At 36.5% G+C, this 19,673-nt stretch overlaps 3 protein-coding genes and 1 non-coding gene across 4 annotated transcripts; 2 read left to right on the top strand and 2 right to left on the bottom strand.

Moving 5' to 3' along the window:
* The first annotated feature begins 3,278 nt into the window (after nucleotides 1-3,278).
* Nucleotides 3,279-4,864, top strand: LOC111455374 (putative UDP-glucose glucosyltransferase). The gene has a single exon (XM_023097011.1). It carries the CDS (start codon nucleotides 3,320-3,322, stop codon nucleotides 4,796-4,798), a length of 1,479 nt encoding a protein of 492 aa, XP_022952779.1. The 5' UTR covers nucleotides 3,279-3,319; the 3' UTR covers nucleotides 4,799-4,864.
* A 3,377-nt stretch (nucleotides 4,865-8,241) lies between these two features.
* Nucleotides 8,242-8,437, bottom strand: LOC111455648. The gene has a single exon (XR_002712629.1). It is a non-coding gene; the product is annotated as a U2 spliceosomal RNA (small nuclear RNA).
* Nucleotides 8,438-8,662: 225 nt separating this feature from the next.
* LOC111455375 (RNA pseudouridine synthase 4, mitochondrial) lies at nucleotides 8,663-13,078 on the top strand. The gene is made up of 10 exons (XM_023097012.1): nucleotides 8,663-9,062; nucleotides 9,267-9,335; nucleotides 9,507-9,644; nucleotides 9,749-9,796; nucleotides 9,888-9,968; nucleotides 10,220-10,333; nucleotides 10,460-10,567; nucleotides 10,717-10,825; nucleotides 11,910-11,956; nucleotides 12,058-13,078. The coding sequence occupies exons 1-10, from the start codon at nucleotides 8,700-8,702 to the stop codon at nucleotides 12,394-12,396; spliced, it is 1,416 nt and encodes a 471-aa protein (XP_022952780.1). The 5' UTR covers nucleotides 8,663-8,699; the 3' UTR covers nucleotides 12,397-13,078.
* Nucleotides 13,079-14,020: 942 nt separating this feature from the next.
* On the bottom strand, nucleotides 14,021-19,518 carry LOC111455378 (protein unc-50 homolog). Its single transcript, XM_023097018.1, has 10 exons — nucleotides 19,218-19,518; nucleotides 18,452-18,519; nucleotides 18,298-18,323; nucleotides 17,065-17,155; nucleotides 16,575-16,670; nucleotides 15,817-15,885; nucleotides 15,519-15,577; nucleotides 15,317-15,439; nucleotides 14,491-14,562; nucleotides 14,021-14,407 (listed from the first exon to the last, which is right to left on the bottom strand). Exons 1-10 carry the CDS (start codon nucleotides 19,305-19,307, stop codon nucleotides 14,343-14,345), a joined length of 759 nt encoding a protein of 252 aa, XP_022952786.1. The 5' UTR covers nucleotides 19,308-19,518; the 3' UTR covers nucleotides 14,021-14,342.
* Between the last annotated feature and the right edge of the window lie 155 nt (nucleotides 19,519-19,673).

The following is a 19,673-nucleotide window of genomic DNA, read 5'->3' as shown; positions in this document are numbered from 1 at the left end:
TGCAAAAAAAAAAAAAAAAGGTGGGGAAACCGAAGGCATCAAGACAAGAGCAAGAAACAAAGAAATGGAAAAAACAAAGAGCAAGACGAACCCTTTTGTGATTAAGGTAAAAATATATTAGAAACGTCAAATCTTATCCAAAGTTCCCTATGATGCCAACAAATGGCAAACTTATAGCCTCAAGAGCAGCATCACTTCGATTGTCACGTGACAACTCAAGTTTATTGTTAGCAGATATTATCCGTTTTGGCCCGTTATATATTGTCATCAGTCTCACGATTTTAAAACACATTTACTAGAGAGAGGTTTCTATACTCTTGTAAGAAATGCCTCGTTCCACTCTTTAACCGATATGGGATCTCACAATAGGACTTTGAGGGTCCAAACCAAGGACAAGAAAATGAGTTACGAGTAATGTTAACCAATGTGGAGTTAACCATCTGAGTGTTACCATACATATTTTTCTTTAAGTCTTCTCTCTTTTATTTTTCGTGTTCTTTAACAATTATAGAAATGGAACGGAGCCATTAATCTTTTAAATCATTTTATGCCGGTTGAACGGCTCGAATCGACGGATTGAGTATACAAATCTAAGTTTAACTCCTCAATGCCTAGAAAAAGGTGTTTTTGTATAGAGACAAAAGTGTTTGTGGAGATAAAATGGTGTCTCTATGTTTGGACATATGAATGACGTCTTAGAATTAATATCTTTTTTTGTGCTTTGCTTTTTCCCAACATGTCACTAAATGAAAATTATTTAGGTACGGATTGATAATACCTCACAATGCTAGCGGTAGGCTCAAGGGTGTAAAACCTCGGTGGGCTCAAGGTTGTGGAAACCTCTCCCTAACACCCAAGTGCGAGGCTGACAGCAGTATGAGCCAAAGCTAGCCGTGGGTTCAAGGGTGTGGAAATCTCATAAAAAATTACGGTATTTTAGGCAGGCCCCAAAAAGCTTCATATCATGCTCATAATTATTCACTAAATTAGCCGATGTGGGACTCACTCCACCCTCAACCATATAACTTCTCATTTCTATTTAAAAAGAAAAAAAAAAACTTTAAAAAATTATAAAAATCGAAAAAAAAAAAAAAAGGAATTAAATTCGTCGAATATTACAGAAACTAGAAATTGTTGAACTACAACCGTAATCGAACGATCTAACAATAAAAACTTTTTAAAATTAATTCAAGAATTTTTTAAAACATTATCCTAAAAATTTCATATATATATACTGACGGTAAAAATAATTTTTAAGTCGATAATACATGGATCAAAACGGTAAAACAACACGTGATTCGATGCGAAATAATATAAGAGAGTAAAAATGCTTTTACACACTTTGGAAATATGCTTTGTTATGGGGATTGCTTATATAAAGGAGAAATTTGAAAGGAAGAAAAGTGTGAAACATATGATGAAAGTGGTCGATGGGATGTGGCTCATTTGTGGCCATAACTCATACCTACTCCCTTTCAGATATTGAACAACATGATAAACACTCATTCAAATAAAATATTCATATAAATTTATCGAACTAATATGAAAGAACGGTTGTGTACTAGCTCAAGTTCATCGTTAGTAGATATTGTCCGTTTTGGCTTGTTACGTATTATCGTTAGCCTGACGGTTTTAAAACGCGTCTACTAGGGAGAAGTTTCCATATCATTCAAGTTCATTGTTAGTAGATATTGTCCGTTTTGGCCCGTTACGTATTGTCATTAGCCTCGCGGTTTTAAAACGCGTCTATTAGGGAGAAGTTTCCACATCATGCTTCGTTCTCATCTCTAACTGATGTTGGATCTCACAATTCACCCTCTCCCTAGGGGTCCTGCGTCCTTGCTGGCACAATGCCTAGTGTCTAGCTCTGATACTATTTGTAACAGTCTAAGCTCACTGCTAGCAGATATTGTCTTCCTTAGGCTTTCCCTTCTGGGTTTTCTCTCAAGATTTTAAAAAGTTTCCTCATCATGCTTCGTTCTCATCTCTATCTAACGTGGGATCTCACAATCTACCCTCTCCCTAGGGGTCCTGCGTCCTTGCTGGCACAGTACCCGGTGTCTAGCTCTGATACTATTTGTAACAGTCTAAGCCCACTGCTAGCAGATATTGTCTTCTTTGGGCTTTCCCTTCTGGGTTTTCTCTCAAGATTTTAAAACGAGTCTATTAGAGACAGATTTTTACACCCTTATAATAAACCCTCTCTAGGGGGATCGCACATGTTGTTTGTTCAATATGATGACCCACGAGCTTAAATTTATGCTCACTATGTACAAATCTTGGCAATGACTACGTCCTACATGTCTTGACGAAGGCGACGAATCTTCTGCCAACATCTAGGTTGGCTTTGTGGTGGAACAAAGACGAGCATGAATGAGAGAGAAAAAAAATGCGAGGGACAAAAACCCTTGTACAACTCTATCGTTAAACATGGACCCTAAACTTTCACTAATCACTAAGATAACAATTTAATATTTATCCCTCCGACATTATGTTTGATACAATTTAGTTCTAAATCTTTAGTAAATAACAACTTAGTCCTTTTATTTTACAATAATCTCATCAAAGTGACATTTTTTTTCCTTGTCTCGTCGAAAACCCCTTTGTTTCTTGGGTCTGGAACATGGAATCTCTGAGCGAGTCTTTAGGTTATGATAATACACATATTTTGTGCAGAAACCCATTTAGTTTAAAATTAACAATAAACTCGGGCGGACGGTTTACTAACTCAATCTATAAAGTTCTTATTTATTAAAAACTTACCCTTTCTTTAACTATCTTAAAACAGTCCGAATAAGAAATAGAAAACTAAGGCATTATCAAACTCTACCATAACTATTCTATAGCCTCGTATTAGAACATAGCTACATTTGAACTAAAATCAGGTCTAAGGTTCTACATCTTTTTCGTTTCTCATCGAGACGTGCATCACTTTTAATAATAGATCTGAATCACTTTCATACATACCGACTTTATCGCTGTTATGCACGTAGAATTATCTAAAATGTTTATAACTTTATGCTGCATTTGGATCTTTCGAGAGTTAGAACTCATATAAGAATTACTAAATTGGGTACGAAAAGAGTCCACTCGTGCGAAATTTATAGGGTTAAATGTCGTAAATAATATTTTTATTAATAAATGTTTATTTTATTTATAAATAATAATATTATTTTCTTAAAATTATTAATGTAATCTTGAACGGTATGGCACGGTTAGGGTTGGTAGGAGTGAGTAGGTGTGGAACACACTGGTTATAAAGCACCACTGGTGCCTTCCACTTCACCTCATCCACTGATCATTTTTCAAGCTCAGAGATATGCCGGCCGAGACCCAACCCCCTTGCCATGTCTTCATGGTCACCTTCCCCGGCCAAGGCCACATCAACCCCACGCTCCGCCTCGGCAAAAAACTCGCTTCCAAAGGCCTTCACATCACCATCTCCACCACCCTCGACTTCGGCGACAGCCTCAGAAACGCCGGAAGCATCGCCGACCACCGTTACCCCTTTGGCGCCGGTTTCATCGACTTCCATTTTTGGAACGACGGCTGGGAGAACGATGACCTCCGACGCAGAGACTTGGACCTTTATCTGCCGCAGCTCGAGCTCACCGGCAAGGCGGCGCTGTCGCAAACGCTCAAAGACCGTGCCGCTGAGAATCGGCCGGTTTCTTGTCTCATAGGAAACCCATTTGTTCCGTGGGTTTGCGATGTGGCTAATGAGTTTGGAATCCCCTGTTCTGTTCTCTGGGTTCAATCTTGCTCTGTTTTCTCCATTTATTATCATTTTTCTCGTAAAACCCTGAATTTCCCTTCTGAATCTGATCCATTCTGTGATGTTGAAATACCCTCTCTGCCTCTGTTGAAACACGATGAAATCCCAAGCTTCTTGCACCCATATGGCGAGTATAAGGCCATTGGTCGGTCCATTTTGCAGCAATTTCGAAACGTCTCCGTCCCATTTTGTATTTTGATGGATACTTTCGAGGAACTTGAAAAAGACGTCATCGATCATATCTCGACGATATGCTCTGTTATTCCGATAGGTCCTCTGTTTCAGACGCTAAAACTCTCCGACGAAAAAGGGTCTCTCTCCGGCGATTTCCTGAAGGCGGACGACTGCTTCGAGTGGCTTGATTCAAAGCCAGAGAAATCGGTTGTTTATATCTCGTTTGGAAGCATTGTTCATTTGAGCCAAACCCAAGTCGAGGAAATGGCTCACGCGCTCTGTAATTCTGGGTTTTCATTCTTGTGGGTCATGAAGCCATTGCCGAAGGACATGGCGGATTGTTTGGGGCTGAAATCGCATGTTCTTCCAGATGGGTTTTTGGAGAAAGCAGGGGAGAGAGCTAAGATTGTGAAATGGAGTCCACAGCAGAGGGTTCTGTGTCATCCTTCCATTGCTTGTTTTGTTACTCACTGTGGATGGAACTCGTCGGTGGAAGCTCTGAGCTCCGGCGTGCCTATGGTGGTGCTGCCGCAGTGGGGAGATCAGGTGACTAACGCTAAGTTCTTGGTGGAACAGCTTGGGGTTGGGCTCCGGCTGACACGTGGCGCGATGGAGAAGAGATTGGTTCTGAGAGATGAGTTTGAGAAGTGTTTAAGGGACGCCATTGTTGGGCCTAAGGCGGAGGAGCTTCGGGAAAACGCCTTGAAGTGGAAGGCGGCGGCGGAGAAGGCGGCGGCGGAGGGCGGCTCCTCGGAGACTCGTATCGATGAGCTCGTCGGCGAGATCAGGAAGCGATCAGGTAACGTGATCAAGCCCCAGGCAAGCCTGTGCGTTCGTAGTGACAATTAGATTTTATGTTATTTTAATATGCCATTTTTTGGCACACAATAAATTAGTTTATTAAAAAAAAAATTAATTATCGCAAAACTCTTTTTTAGATAATTTATTCCAATTTTGTTTTTTAGGTGAAGGTTATCTCTAAAATATTTATTTATTTATTATTATTATTATTTTGCATATTTGAGTAAATAAGTTTTTGAATTTTGAAAGCTTTTTAAATTTTTTTTTATTGTGTAAACAAATATTTAAATTATTAATTTTGTATGTATTAACTTAAATGGAAAGTTTAATGTTATATTAAATATAAAATTTGATTTTATGTAGAATAAATTTAATTATTTTATATTTTTAAAAATCAAATCACCATTAATTTTATTAGCTTTGATAAAATAAAAAAATAAAAAAGACTAAGAATTAAAATCTTTAATTCTTTTTATAATTTAAAATTTTATTAGACATAATAATAAATATTAAAAAAATATAGGATCATTAAATATAACATAAAATATCATAGGCTAAATACTTTTAATATTATAAATATAGAGAAATTATTTGATAATATTTGTATTCTTTTTTGTTGTTTTATTTTCAATTTTTTTAAAGAAATATGATTCTAAAATTCATATTTATATTTGTTAAAATATTTATTGCAATTTGAGATTCATTTTAGCTTCTACCCTTTTAAATATTTAAAATTTAGAATTTATATTTATTTAAGATAAAAATTAATATTCTTATTTATTTCAAATTAATAAAACATATATTTTATTTTAGATAAAAATTTAGAATTTTTATTTGTTTCAATAAATTATTTATTAATAATTTGTAATTATTTTTACACTGGTGAAGTAAATAAGAATATTAATTTTTTTGTTTCTTATATTTCAACTATTTTTTATTATATAATAAAAGTATCAATTTATTCATAAAATTAATGTGATTTTATAATATTAACGACTCATAGATATAGCAACGGATGTATCAATATAAAAATGAATATTTTAATCCGTCATTTACAAAAGATGGAATCGAATAATCCTTGTTATTGTATCAAACTCTCTTATTTATAAATATATCGATAATGGATAAAACAATCTAAAGAACTTGGGAGAACGCGTTTTAATATGGACGAAGGCAATAAAGGATAATAGCTTCTTTTCGAGGTAGAGACCTACCACGAAAAGCTTGTCGACTCGATTTCAATATTTTTAAATAAATGGTTCAAGCCTAGAAATATTCATGGGACGAGGACAAAGAAGTCTTTTCCATTTCCATCCTTATCTTTTAAGCCACTCAGGATAATTTTTATTTTTTAAAAAATATTTATTTTAAAGAATCTTTTTAATTGACCATTTTTATTTTTTAATCTAATTTCTATAAAAAAAAAAATATTAACAAATTCAACTAAAAAACATAATATTACAGTACAATGTACGTGGTTGAAAAAATTAAATGCATATATTTTTTTTGTCGTAGTCCTCCGTCCCCGTTCTCTCCTTCATTCACAATTTAAATGAGCACGATGTAGTTCGTTTGTATTAAATATATGTGACCGAATAATAATGGTAAAAAATATGATGGAATATTTCTTTGTCGGAGGTTTAATTGGATAGACTTTTCTCTTAGCTCTAGGAATGAATTTATTACTACGAGCGTACCAGTTCTTTGTTTTCTTTTTCATTTTCTGCAACAATGTATTTTTCTAGTAATTTTAGGATCATGTCTAAAGATGGTAAAAAAAATTTAATGGTAAAATTACATAACATAATTTCTTTTTTAAATTAAAATATGTTTAGTATAATATATTATAAACTATTCGGTACAGCATAAAAGTCCATTTAGGACCCAAAATAAATCATTCTTAAACTATTAGTTTTCAAACGCCTTAATCTAACTCTTTAATAAGTTCATTATTTTTTTTTTCTTATGCTCAATAAATTATAAAAGAAATGTATAAAATTCTAAAAATAATGGGTATGAAAGTTGAAATTTATGAATTATATTAATAAAGTTATTCAGTTATTAATTTGTATATAAAACTTTATTTGGTTGAAATAAATGAAAATATTTGGACTGTTTCTGAACAGTGTTGGGCAGCGTGCATGAAAGGTGGCTGAGCCGAAGACAGGTTGACAAGACGAAAGGAGTTGTTGTGGGTGTGGCTATGGGCGGACGAGATGAACACAAATGGGTACCTCACTTCCTGACCCACGCACGGCATGATTCAAGAACTAACGTATCGTCCTTAGTTTTGCAGTTTTCAAACGCGTTTACTAGAGAGATGTTTCTTCACTCTTATATAAGAAATGTTTTGTTTTCCTTTCTAACCGATGTAGGATCTAACAATTTACCCCCCTTGAGGTCTAATGTTCTCACTCACACACTGCTTGTTGTCTAGCTCTGATACTATTTGCAACTTGCTGGTACACCGCCTGTTGACGGGGTCCAACATTCTCATTGGCACACCGCTTGTTGTCTAGCTCTGATACTATTTGTAACTTGCTGGTACACCGCCCGTTGACGAGGGTCCAGCGTTCTCATAACACACCGTTTGCTGTCTGACTCTAATACTATTTGTAACTTGCTGGCACATTGCTTGGTGTCTAGCTCTGATATTATTTGTAACTTGCTGGCACACCGCCCAGTGTCAACGCTCGATGTCTGACTCTAATACTATTTGTAACTTGATGAAACTTGCTGGCACACTGCTTGGTGTCTAGCTCTGATATTATTTGTAACTTGTTGGCACACTGCCCAGTGTAACTTGATGACATACCCCTGGTCCACTAATATTGTCTACTTTGACCTAGTCCCAGGGCATAAAGGGCATGATGACTTCACGTCATCCTCACCTTCCTTCGGCTTATCACTGGCAGTCTGCTCAGGGTTCCCACCTCAACGGTCGGCAACTAAACACGAGGGTTGCGCTCGTTACGGGACTTAACCCAACACCTTATGGCACGAGCTGACGATAGCCATGCACCACCTGTATCCGCGTTCTCGAAGGCACCCTACTTTGACCCACTTTGACCCAATCTAAACCACTGCTCAAGACCCGGTCTAAACCCAAACCACCCCTAACCCAGTCTAAACCCGCCCAAATCCACCACTAATACTAGATATTGTCATCGTTGATCGTTGTTGGTGGCGTGGAGTGAGTTCATAAAAATACAAAACCCAGTTGAGTGAGTTCATAAAGAGACACAAAACCCGGTGCAAGAGTCGACAAGTCGCACAGAGACTGCAAGTCGAATTATTAAGAAGACAGGTCGCACAGAGATCGAGACCGTTCAACTGAAGTCGGGCCAATGAATACATTCGAGTTTATGTATAGATACTTGCATCATATCTATTATGTATAATGTAACATTGTAGTAACTAAGATACCTCTATAATACCATCAATCACAAATATTAACTTTAAAGGGTCAAACAATATTTGAACTGGGCTTGGAGGGTCGCGCCTGGCCCATGCTGTAGTGCAACACAAGGGCGACGCTCGAAGACCCCAGCAGCAAGCTACTGAGATGGGCCTTCGCCCACAAAAAATTAATTTAATATCATGTGGGCCGATGGCCCACGTATCAGATATTAAACTGATAAGAACAGATACTACACTTGATCTTAGCCAAAAGGCCGAGAAAGGTATGCTTAATATATTGGTTGAGGGCTCCTTTTATAGTGCCATATTGTACACGCTTCAACGACGCTTTCCGATGTGGGACAAACTTTTAAATTATTCTCTTCCAGCACACTTCCAATATGGGCCTAAAAATTTATGCCATTCGGCCCAGTGACTTCAAGATGGGCCTTGTAGGCAATATATCTTCGGCCCATTTTTCTTGTTTTCAGTCTAAATATGAAACCCCTTGTTTGGTTTGTTCGTTTCCTCCTCCTTTGACGCCCCCGACATGGTGCTTCCGGCAGTCCTACGTCGCTCTGTTATCCGACGTTCTTTCCCATCTTCCGCCGCTCCCGGCGGCGAAAGCCTCCATTTCTCAATTTTTTGTGAGCGGAAGTCCACCTACGCCTTGAGTATCGCCACCGAAACAGTATCCGAACAGAAAAATGAGAAGGGAAGCAATAGATGGTTCACGTTGCCTCCATTTACTGCGACTGCAAACGGCTCGGCTTTAGGTAATCGCATAATGAACGGAGGAGCTCAAGCCGAAGCAGAAACTTCCACCACGGCAATCACCGCCCTGAAATGGGTGTTCCGCTGCTGCCCGGAGCTGCCGAGGAGCCTTGTGCAGAAGCTATTTCGACTAAGAAAGGTTTCATCCTCAATTTCACTTAATCCTATGTTAAATTCTTGCAATTGAATGATTAGTCAAGCTAGATCAAATAAGACCACGAAATGTCATTAATGCATGCAATTGAATGTTAATGTGGTAATTAGCATTGTCAGATTTCGTGTTCATTGTTAAATTTTAGCACGTTACTCAGTTTATGAATCTTTTCCTTTTGATATCTTTCAGGTTCGACGAGGGTCTTCTATGATTGAAAATTCTGAATGTAATTTGGAAGCTCGAGACCAACTTAAAAGAGTGAGCAGTTATTTTGTCTACTTCGATTGATATTAATTGCTATGTTTATATTCTGATTTTGTGAACATTTCATTATGTACGCTGCTATGCATTGAAGATGGTTATAATCGTGCTTTCCACATGGAAGAAAACTTCCTTAATTTGTTACTAACATTTTAAAGTTATTGCAAGGTGGCAGCCAATGACATTCTGAACATAGGTGATAAACTTTGTCTCCCCATCTCCGTTCAAGTATTTCCTACAGAGAGAGCTCCGGATTGTTGCAATAAAGAAGAAAAGAAATTCATTCATAGTCTAGTTTTATATAAGGTTTTCACTTTTCACTGTTTTTTCCCTCTATGTTGTTGCCCGATTGTTGCAATTAAGAACTGTTAGTTCCTTCTGCTGCTTGTGACGCTTTTTTATTGTGTCAGGATCCAGCTATACTTGCTATCAATAAACCTCCTGGCTTGCCCGTACAGGTATGCATTCAACTCGTACCATTGATTGATCGTTTTGAGTAGTCATGGTCTTCAAATTTACGAAATTCTAGCAAATAAAATGTTTATGCAGGGTGGTATTGGCGTCAAAAGAAGTTTAGATCAATTGGCTGCCAGTTGTTTAAGTTATGACTACTCAGAGCCACCTCGGCTAGTAAGTTTTTCTTCGAATATTAGATTTTGTTATAAAAACCATAAGCATCAATTTTTTTTCCCAATTCTTTTGAGTTTTGCTTCTTTATGTTGAATTCAGTCAGAAGTATTGTACTTTGTGCTTGGTGTTTAATTAGTGGTGTTTGAACTTGACCTTTAAATGATGAACTTTGACTCTGGTTGTCTTTCTAGTTTGAACTTGAAAATCGTTATCTTGTTACAAACAAAGATATGGGCTTTGCTTATTGCTAGGTACACAGGCTTGACAGGGACAGCAGTGGCATCTTGATAATGGGCAGGACTTCCACAAGTACTTCAGTTCTTCATTCTATCTTCCGTGAGAAAACTCTCGGGGCATCGAAACATGTATTTTTCTCTGTACCTATACTGTTCTTAAGAAACATAAATCTGATAGAGATAAAGACGTGAATAAAGTATTGCTGTCACTCAAACTGACATGATAAATTATTTTACTTTTTCATTGCGTTGAAGGCGAACCATGTTGATAGTGAGAAAAAGATTTTGCAAAAGAGGTATTGGGCACTTGTAATTGGTTCTCCGAGACGTACAAAGGGATTGATTACGGCCCCACTAGTAAAGGTTTGTGTATGATTTCTTTCTAGCAACTATCTTGGAAGTCTTATCTTATACTGAGTAACCATACACTTGCATTGGTTTCTTTGTGATTTTTTTCTGTTTCTTTCCTTATATGTTGTCTTGAAATTTATGTTTGCTTCTAATGATTTTAGATGGTGTTGGACGATGGAAGATCTGAGCAAATTATGGTCATTGATAATGCTGAATCTATGCCTTTTCAGCACGCAATTACTACATATAAAGTGATCAAATCTCATCATGGTTTGCATTTCACCCTTTTGACATGAAGCATTTAAAGTTTCACATGATTTTCCAAGCAGTAGACATATTTTTAATCCGAATAGTGAAGGCATACTGGAATATCTGTAGACCCCCAATTACAAAGGCTTACACATCTAAGCGTGTGAGGAAAGGAGTTAATACATGAGAAATATTAAAGTGTGTGTGTGGGCCCTAATGAATGTTGTTAGTTAGGAGGGGGATGAGGGTGCAGTGAGGAGTATGTAAGCTGTTTAGTCAGTGGGGGAGATATATTTTTGTTAATTTCTTTGAAATCGAGTCCTCTTATGAGAATAGAGGGAGACCGGGAAGCCGTCGAATCTTCCTCTGAGATTGTTGATAAATAAAATTGAGGTAGAGGCCTATCAACATCATACGAAGATGCATAAAAAGAATGAGCTTCGTAGTTTAATACTTGGGTTGTTTGTATTATGCATATGAGATCATCGCTTGATCTTGTTTCTAACAAAGCTTGCATCTGATCGTTTGACTAGGAAGGGAAGGATCTTTTTATAATCAAGAGGGTAGGTGTGAGATCCCAATCGGTTGGAGAGGAAAACGAAGCCATTCCTTATAAGAGTGTGGAAACTTCTCACTAGTAGACGCGTTAAAACCGTGAGGCTGATGACAATACGTAACGGACTAAAGCGGACAATATCTACTAGCGGTGGGCTTTGGGCTATTACAAATAGTATCATAGCCAAACACCAGACAGTGTGCCAGCGAGGACGTTGGGCCCGCAAGGGGGTGGATTGTGAGATCACGCATCGGTTGGAGAGAAAAACGAAACATTCCATGTAAGGTCGTGGAAACCTCCTACAGTAAACGCGTTAAAACCGTGAGGCTGATGTCGATACGTAATGCTGAAGTAGTTGGATATAATTCTACTTGCCTGACTTTGGAAAGAATGTCTCACACGTAGGAAAGAATGTTTCACATGTAAAGGAAAAAGCACTTTGCACTAGGTTATTTTGATTAAGAGAATTAATAGTTTTAAACAAACCATCTTAAAATAATTTCATGTAAATATCAGATTATGTTCATTTATTACAAGGAAATTGTGCAGGTTACACTTGGTTGGAGTTGTGTCCCCTCACTGGAAGAAAACATCAGGTACCGTCCCGAACCCCATTGCTCCAATTACGATAAGTTCTAGTCTCGTTTTCTACATATTTTTAGCTGAATATACCTCGTCTTGTGTGTGTCTAATGCAGCTTCGTGTCCATTGTGCCGAGGTATTAGGAACGCCTATAGTTGGAGACTACAAATATGGATGGCAAGCACATAGAAACTGGAAACCATTTCCTCATAATTCCCACAAGAATCAAGGAAAGAAACAATCCCTTCCTTTTGGTCTTGACTTTGAAAGTGGAAGTATTGCAGAAAACAGCCCTCGCCTACACCTTCATTGTAAGCAACTGACTTTACCAGATGTTTCTTGCGCACTGCATAATGATTCTCTAGATCATGACTGCTCAAGATTGGAACGTCTGGAGTTGGATGCTCCATTGCCTTCATACATGCAAAGAAGTTGGGATATCATAAATAATTAGAGTTTGCCATCAAATTTTCTGGCCCAACCACTTCTTCATCCTTTCAACAAACCCTGCCTGCCCAAACCTTTCACCTTTAGCAATTGCTTTTACCCGATCACTGCAAATCGTTATCTAGATTATGACTCTTCAGGGACGGGATGGCTTGAGTTGGGTTGGATGCTCCTTCGCCCTCGTAAATCCAAAGAGGCCGTGTGATACTGAAGCACGATCTATTAGATACAAAATTGAAAGTTTACATACACTTAGCATAGGATCCATTGTCATCATCGAGAATCTATTCTCTTTAGCCAGCCCCGTTCTTTGCCTCAAGAAGTCTGGATGACTCTCTCGTCCAATCAGAATAATACTTTTGAGGTTGTTTCTGGATGTTTAATCTTTTAAACATGTTATTTGGGGCTGTTGATTCTTCAACGCTCTACAGTGCAAGTTTAACCAAAGTTATTAGGTACACGATGCCACTCATTATAGCTGTGTTCTTCTGCTGTATTCGGTCGGAATCCCTTTATAAGGTATGAAGCAAGAAGGGAAAACTTCCCAGCAAGGAGTAATCCCATGACTGTCTAGGCACTGCCAAATCTAAGCTGTGATTTTATTTTTTATTTTTTGAGCTCAACGAGTCGGTGTAAAGGAGAATTGAATATTTATCATTCTAGTTATATGCTCGAGTTGATTCTAATAACTAATTTATGCACGTTTATTATAGCACGGAACTACTTTCCATAGGAGCCTATGTCAACTAGTTAAGATGTATATGGATTGCACGTGATAGAGCAGGTATTAATCGAGGGAGTTGGAGAAAATTATGTTAATAAGTTTTAGGTTAAATTAATACAAAATTAAAGTTTGTGCCCGTCTAAAAATATTTCTAAAAAATTTCAATATTGCTCTCATAACTGGTACACTAGAGGTGCATCCTTCCCAATCCTCTCTTGAACTTTTAAAATTTTTTTAATATTACTTTGGAATATCTTTATCGTTAATTTTGGATAGAAATTATTAATATTTTGTTTAAAAAACACTAATAAAATTTTGTTTATAAGAACTTTTAAAATCTTGTCCATACTAACTTTATTTTATTTTATTTTATTTTAGAAAATTTTAATAATACGCTTTAAAAAAAATTTATTTAAAAATATCTGTAAGTAGAGGTACAAATTTGAAAATTATAAGAACTTGTATTAATTTAGCCTCCGTTTAAAATCTCTGCCAAATCTTCACTACATTCTCCTTATTCATAGGCTTCACCCTTCGCCATCTTCTTCCTCAAATCCAAGTTTATAGACCAAATAAACACAAACTTGAAACTTCCCCGTTCCCGATGGATCGATCGTAAATATATAGAGGAGTGAAGGGCAATACTCCAATTCCAATAGCCATTTCCAGTAAGAATCAAAATAAGACCAAACAAAATCTAACAAAATAATGATTCTTTTACCATTCCCTGTCCTTGTGATTTAAAACTGAGTAAAATTCTGAAACATGATCATATTCCATAAAAAATTAGGGGTGGGTCATGTCTGTAACTAATTTACCTGTTTGTCATCCGTACTTCATAAGACATCCTTTTCCCAGAGCGATGGCAAAGGGAACACGGTTGTTTCTTGTCAACTGGAAAGAGATCTAAATAAATGTTTCAAGTGTGAATTTTATGTAAACTGCAAACAAAGTGTATCAGGTAAAAATCATTATAATATATTCAACAGATCTATTTCATCAAAAAATCAGCCGCGTCACCTCACTTGCAACTGTGAAAGCACAAGATACCAAGTTCCTACCCCCTACAGTTCCTGATATCACTCATTAGCAACTGAGGCTGTAACCACCGCGGACTCTTCCTCATTTCTAAACAAATGCAGTCATTAGTGACTTGCGTGGATGAAATCATTGATCTATTAATCCTCCTGCCTCAAGGTAAGCTGTAGTCGAATCCGTAAATCGAGAGATTATAAGTTCTGACTAAAGTACATATTCATGAAATATCTTGAAGGGTTGAAGCCAATCAGGATAACTGCAGGCAAAAAAAGGGAAATGAGATGTGATTGAAGCACAAGAGCTCTGAAAATGGGAGTTCGAGGTTTCGTTATGACTTACAGATCGGAGTAAGGACAAAGACCACACCGATTGGATAGAGGAAGACGGTGGTTTTCTCCAAAAATGGCAGTACTGCATTGGGGCACACGGTCTCAGTTTATGGATTGTTTTATTAGAACACATGTGTCATTGATTAATAGCTAAATCATGCACCTTCTCTCGTACCAAATATATATGACATAATTTGAACAAAACTTTCAACTGAGTCCATTATGGACTAAGTAGAGCTAGAAGTTGGGAAAAAGCACTTCCTCTCACCTCCACCAATTGCAAACTGAAAAGTTTTAGCCTACACTCAAATCATTCACAGGCCATTTGTCGAATTAAAATCCGTCTTCTAACTCCACCCCACGCTTCAACTGCGCCCTTCACTCATTAGATTATCGAACGAGTTTGAGGCGATTTCTCTGGTGGGAAGTACTTTTAATAGTTAAAATGTCCATTTTCAAATGTGTAAAGTGTTTGAAAATATGATTATAGAAGTATTTTACTCTTCAAAAAGGGCACAAGCACTTAACTAATGCTTCTCCTAAAAGTACTTCTACAAAGTTTTATCATTTTCTTTAAAAAGAAAAGTCCTCAGAAGCCATTCTAAACCACACTTAATCTCTCTCACCTCAATATTGTAGATACAATAACCTTTAGATAAAATCCAAAGCATGACTTCCTAAATGGCACCTAACAGAATTTCTAAAAGAACCAAAAAGTTCTAGCCATGAAAAGAAAAAGGCTCTGACCTATCTGGTTCAGTATTCCATAACATTATTTATGCAATCGACACAAAATATATAGATCTGATAGGAACATGAAAGAAAATATTGCTTACCATCATAACCTAAAAAGTTGACGTAGTGGTAATACGAAGCCCCAATCATGAAAAGCAAATTTGATAGCAATAACGGAATGAAGCCATGGGCCACCAGAAGCGGTGATATAAAATAATGGATCACTGCAACAAAACCAGGACTTCAGAGCCGCAATTAAATGCTTGAAAACAAAACATAAACAAAAGCTATTATCATACTCACCGTAAAGCAAAACAAACATTGGGAAGAAAGAATTGCAGTGCACATCAAATGCATAGAGCCTTGAACCAGTGAAAAGTAAACAAACAAATAAACCATATGTCAATCCACTAATTTTCAGGGAACAAAGGGAAGACATTGCGTAAATATAATAGAATATTAAAACCCTAAAGGCCACTAGTAACACAAAACTAAAAGCTGCATCAAAATAATTTGGTCCTAAAAACTGATGTTTAACAGAAGTTGAAATAAGCCATAAGCAATCCTGAGTATAACTAAAATTGAGAGTTAAAGATCTTACCATTCAACCCGTTGCTCAACTACATGACTGCCCGGTGTCTCTTCCCGAAGGTAAGAATTTGTTAATAACCTGAAAGTACATTTGAATGATGAAATTGATCACTATAAATTATATCGGCATGTAATAAAAACATTTTCATACAAATGCTCAAGAGGTCAACTGTGATGATAATTCAGCATTAACAGGTTGTTAAAGGACAGGAACTACACGTGGGACTTCAACATAATTTTACATAGACATCTGAAAGGAAATTGCATCAGAATACAGAGGACCTCAGCAAGGAAAAAAGAAAAGAGCTAGATTTCCTATTCTTTGTTTGAAGCTACATCATCTCTTCAGTTGATAAAGAAACGCACCTAACTCATGCCCAACACACATAACAGGAAAACTATAGATCTACTATTCTAAAAATTAGAGTGGCTCTTGTCCTTAGTGCTGATGTCAACCATTATCCAGAAGATATGATCCACCAAAATGTTTCCTAATTTTCTTTCATATTGTATATGTGCCTATTTCATTCAGTGCAGAAACAAATATCTGAAATTAAACTCAAGGAAGCTTTAAACAAGGCACGTCTAATTAAGAGGAGTCAAGTCCCAAGTACAAATCAAGACAGCCAAGAGAACAAATAATCGTATCTAGAGTGTAAGATCCATTTGAGATTATAGCAAATTGATGAATATTTCTTGGTACAAAGAAAAATAATTTGTTGGCAAAATGATTTAGCAACATGCACTCACAGCAGGGAAATAGCTTACCAACAACCAGTAGCCAAAATCGCCCCAGTTATTAGCAAATGGAAGAGCAGTACTGAAATAACTACAAAAGTGGCATGTGCTGCACTATGATCATACCTGAAATTATTAACAAAATTTGACAATCAGAAAACACAACTAGTGCATAAATTAGCTGAATTTTTTAATAGACAACCTTATAATAATATATATAAATAAAACTCCCATTATAACCAATCGAGAGAGAAGAAAACAATTATCACATAAAGTGTATAGGTGTACATGTTTCTTTCAATTTATCTCCTGTTTTCGTGTTTGTACGAGTGTATGCCTATATGTTCTTTGTGGGAGAGACGAAGAGGCTGGTACACCTTCTCAAGATTCTCTCACTCACACACAAACAAACAGACACACAAATATTTAGAAAATGACCTACTTTACTGGACGTGTGCTTCATTAAAAAATAAACCAACAAAGAGATGAGATACTACATAGAAGCATTGGCTACACTTACGCAGCACAGTAAGCCAAAGTTGCGATTGCCAAAAGAAGACTGCAGATCACAACAAAAGCAGGATCATCACGTGCCCATTGATTCTTAGTTTCTGACACAAGAAAATAGCAAACAACTTTTCATTTGAGTTCTAACAGATGAAAAGCTTTTATACTACACATATTACATCTATCGTTAAGATACTTTTTTTTTTCTTTTGGAAAGAGAAACAAACTTCATTAATGCCATGAAATATAACAAAAGGAAGAAGACCACCAAGGCTAATGGAGGTTATAAAAAACAGTTCCAAAAAAATTATGTAGCTTACTCTATGTGGCTTCTGTATACAAGATAAGATCATAAAGATAAATAAGGTTTCTACCCTTTCTTTCAAAGGTTATATTGCTCCCTTTAAGCCTGTAAAACAAAATTGCTAACCGATCTTTTTTTTTTCTTTTGTAATTTCCAGATGAAAATAGACATCCCATAAACTTTTGTGCATATGAAATAAAATAGTGACAAAATCACATTTAAAAAGAAAAGATATTGATCTTGGGTTTAAACACTACACTAGATATGACTCCCATGTAATAGCCTATATAGTCAATTTTGTTTCCCTCATAACAATGTTGGAGAGATCTTTGACTCCATTCCAACTAGAGAGTTCAGGGGCTAAATAGATGTAGATCTGAAAGTCTAGAGACTAAACTTGTAATTTAACCATTAGAATAAATTAGACATTAATTTTGTGTTCTAGGATGGATGATAACTTCACCCAAAGGGTAATCCTAACAAGCAAGAGTAATAAGAGGCCTAAGCAACGGTCTCCCAAAATTTAACAATACACCCCGATGTCTCCGTCACTTATTTCACCAATGACTTCAGACATTTTTTAAAAAAAAAATAGAATTAAACTTCCCCTTGGAAGTACACATGCTAATCCAATACATGTGTATCAATCTGAGTATAAATCCCTGCATTCTTTCAAGAAAAAGAAATTGTTTTGAGATTAGACAAAAATTCACTTTCTTCACCTGGTAGCATACTACGTTGGTAGTGATTAAATATGAGAGGAAATCAACACAATGTTAAAGGGAAAAGTGTATATTGGAAAATATCTAAACAACTTGTAAACTGGATTACATATAACCGTAAATCGTGAGTACAATTATGGGTTCTTCAGCACCATTACAATCAGCACAAACAAACAAACAAACAGACAAAACAGGACTCTTTGATGGGAGATGTACTTACGCTTGTGATACTTGGTATGCTGATAGCTGCATCCAAAGGAAAATTCCACCAAAAGTCCAAATAGCAACGATTAAAAAAGGGCAAAAACAAACTTGAAACAGAGTACGCTACAGCTGTCAGTGAGTGACAATAGCCAATAAGAACCAATACGTACACAACTTTTGGTGAAGTGCATAGATGAAGCATTTGCCAGAATGTATATTCGATGTCCATTTGTTGCCACTGCAATTAGCCAAATAAAGTGATGACTTATGAAATTAATGGCATCCAGCAAACAACATCACATAAGAAGGAAATTGAAAGAACATTAGCTTCATTTTGTGGCCAATTTCCAACAATTTATTTGTAACCAAAAATATGACAAAATTTCAAGAACTGCAAAAGAACAGAACTAGCTAAAGCATGTTGAGGATGCAATAAACTACATTACAAATCCAGAGGGCAACTGAAACTTGTTCTCATCAAACACGACCAAGCTCTGAACTATCCAACTATTACTGCTTGGATTCACAAGATCCAAGACTCCACGTGGCACCACACCCAACACATCAAGGATCAAACAGTGCTTGAACAGCGTAAAGTAAATCACCAATAACGGAACAACAAATGATCTAACCAAAACGAAGCAGGTAGGAAGAATCGCAACTAAAATACGAAATAAGAACAAAATTTCAGAACGAACTATAACAACACTGTTCCAATGTCTACGCTGAGAGAAAGGAGAAAAAAAAACAATAAAGTCACACAAATTCCTCAAATAACAATAATACAAAATCAAATGATTTTATACAGACTTCATCAGCCATATCCGTGAAGATGAATCGTTTACAAATTAGATGCGAAAAGTAGCAGTTTGATTAACATATGGAGCGGATCTGCTAGAAATGGAGAGTAAACATAATATGAAGGAGTGAGATAACCTTGACAATTCGACGGAGGTACTGTGGATACATGGAATTAGCTCGAGATGTAGAGGCCGAAGAACGCCCTCTGGAAGCTGTAGGCAACATCTCTAATAGCTTCAAATTGCGCGTCCTTCTTTCTCCTGCAACAGTTGAATTGCTGCAGTCACTTCTTTGCAATGAGATCTGCGAATTTTCCGAACAGACGATCTGTTCTCTTCTCCGTCGACGAGTTTCAGAAAGCGAGCGAGGAAGATGGAAATTATCTATCTCTCTCTCTCTCTCTCTCTCTCTCTCTCTCTCTCTTCAAATGTTACATTAAAAATGATTTTAGCCCAAGTTTATAAGCATACTTTAAAATAAGTACATTATTCGTCATCTAATTAATTGAACATTTTTATCAAATAAAATGTTTTTTTTATTATATTCTAAAGATAATTAGCTTAATATACGCCCGTATTATTGAATTAAAAA

Source organism: Cucurbita moschata, unplaced genomic scaffold (assembly GCF_002738365.1).
Source record: "Cucurbita moschata cultivar Rifu unplaced genomic scaffold, Cmos_1.0 Cmo_Scf00017, whole genome shotgun sequence".
Lineage (NCBI taxonomy): Eukaryota > Viridiplantae > Streptophyta > Magnoliopsida > Cucurbitales > Cucurbitaceae > Cucurbita > Cucurbita moschata.
This window is presented reverse-complemented; position numbering and strand designations above follow the sequence as displayed.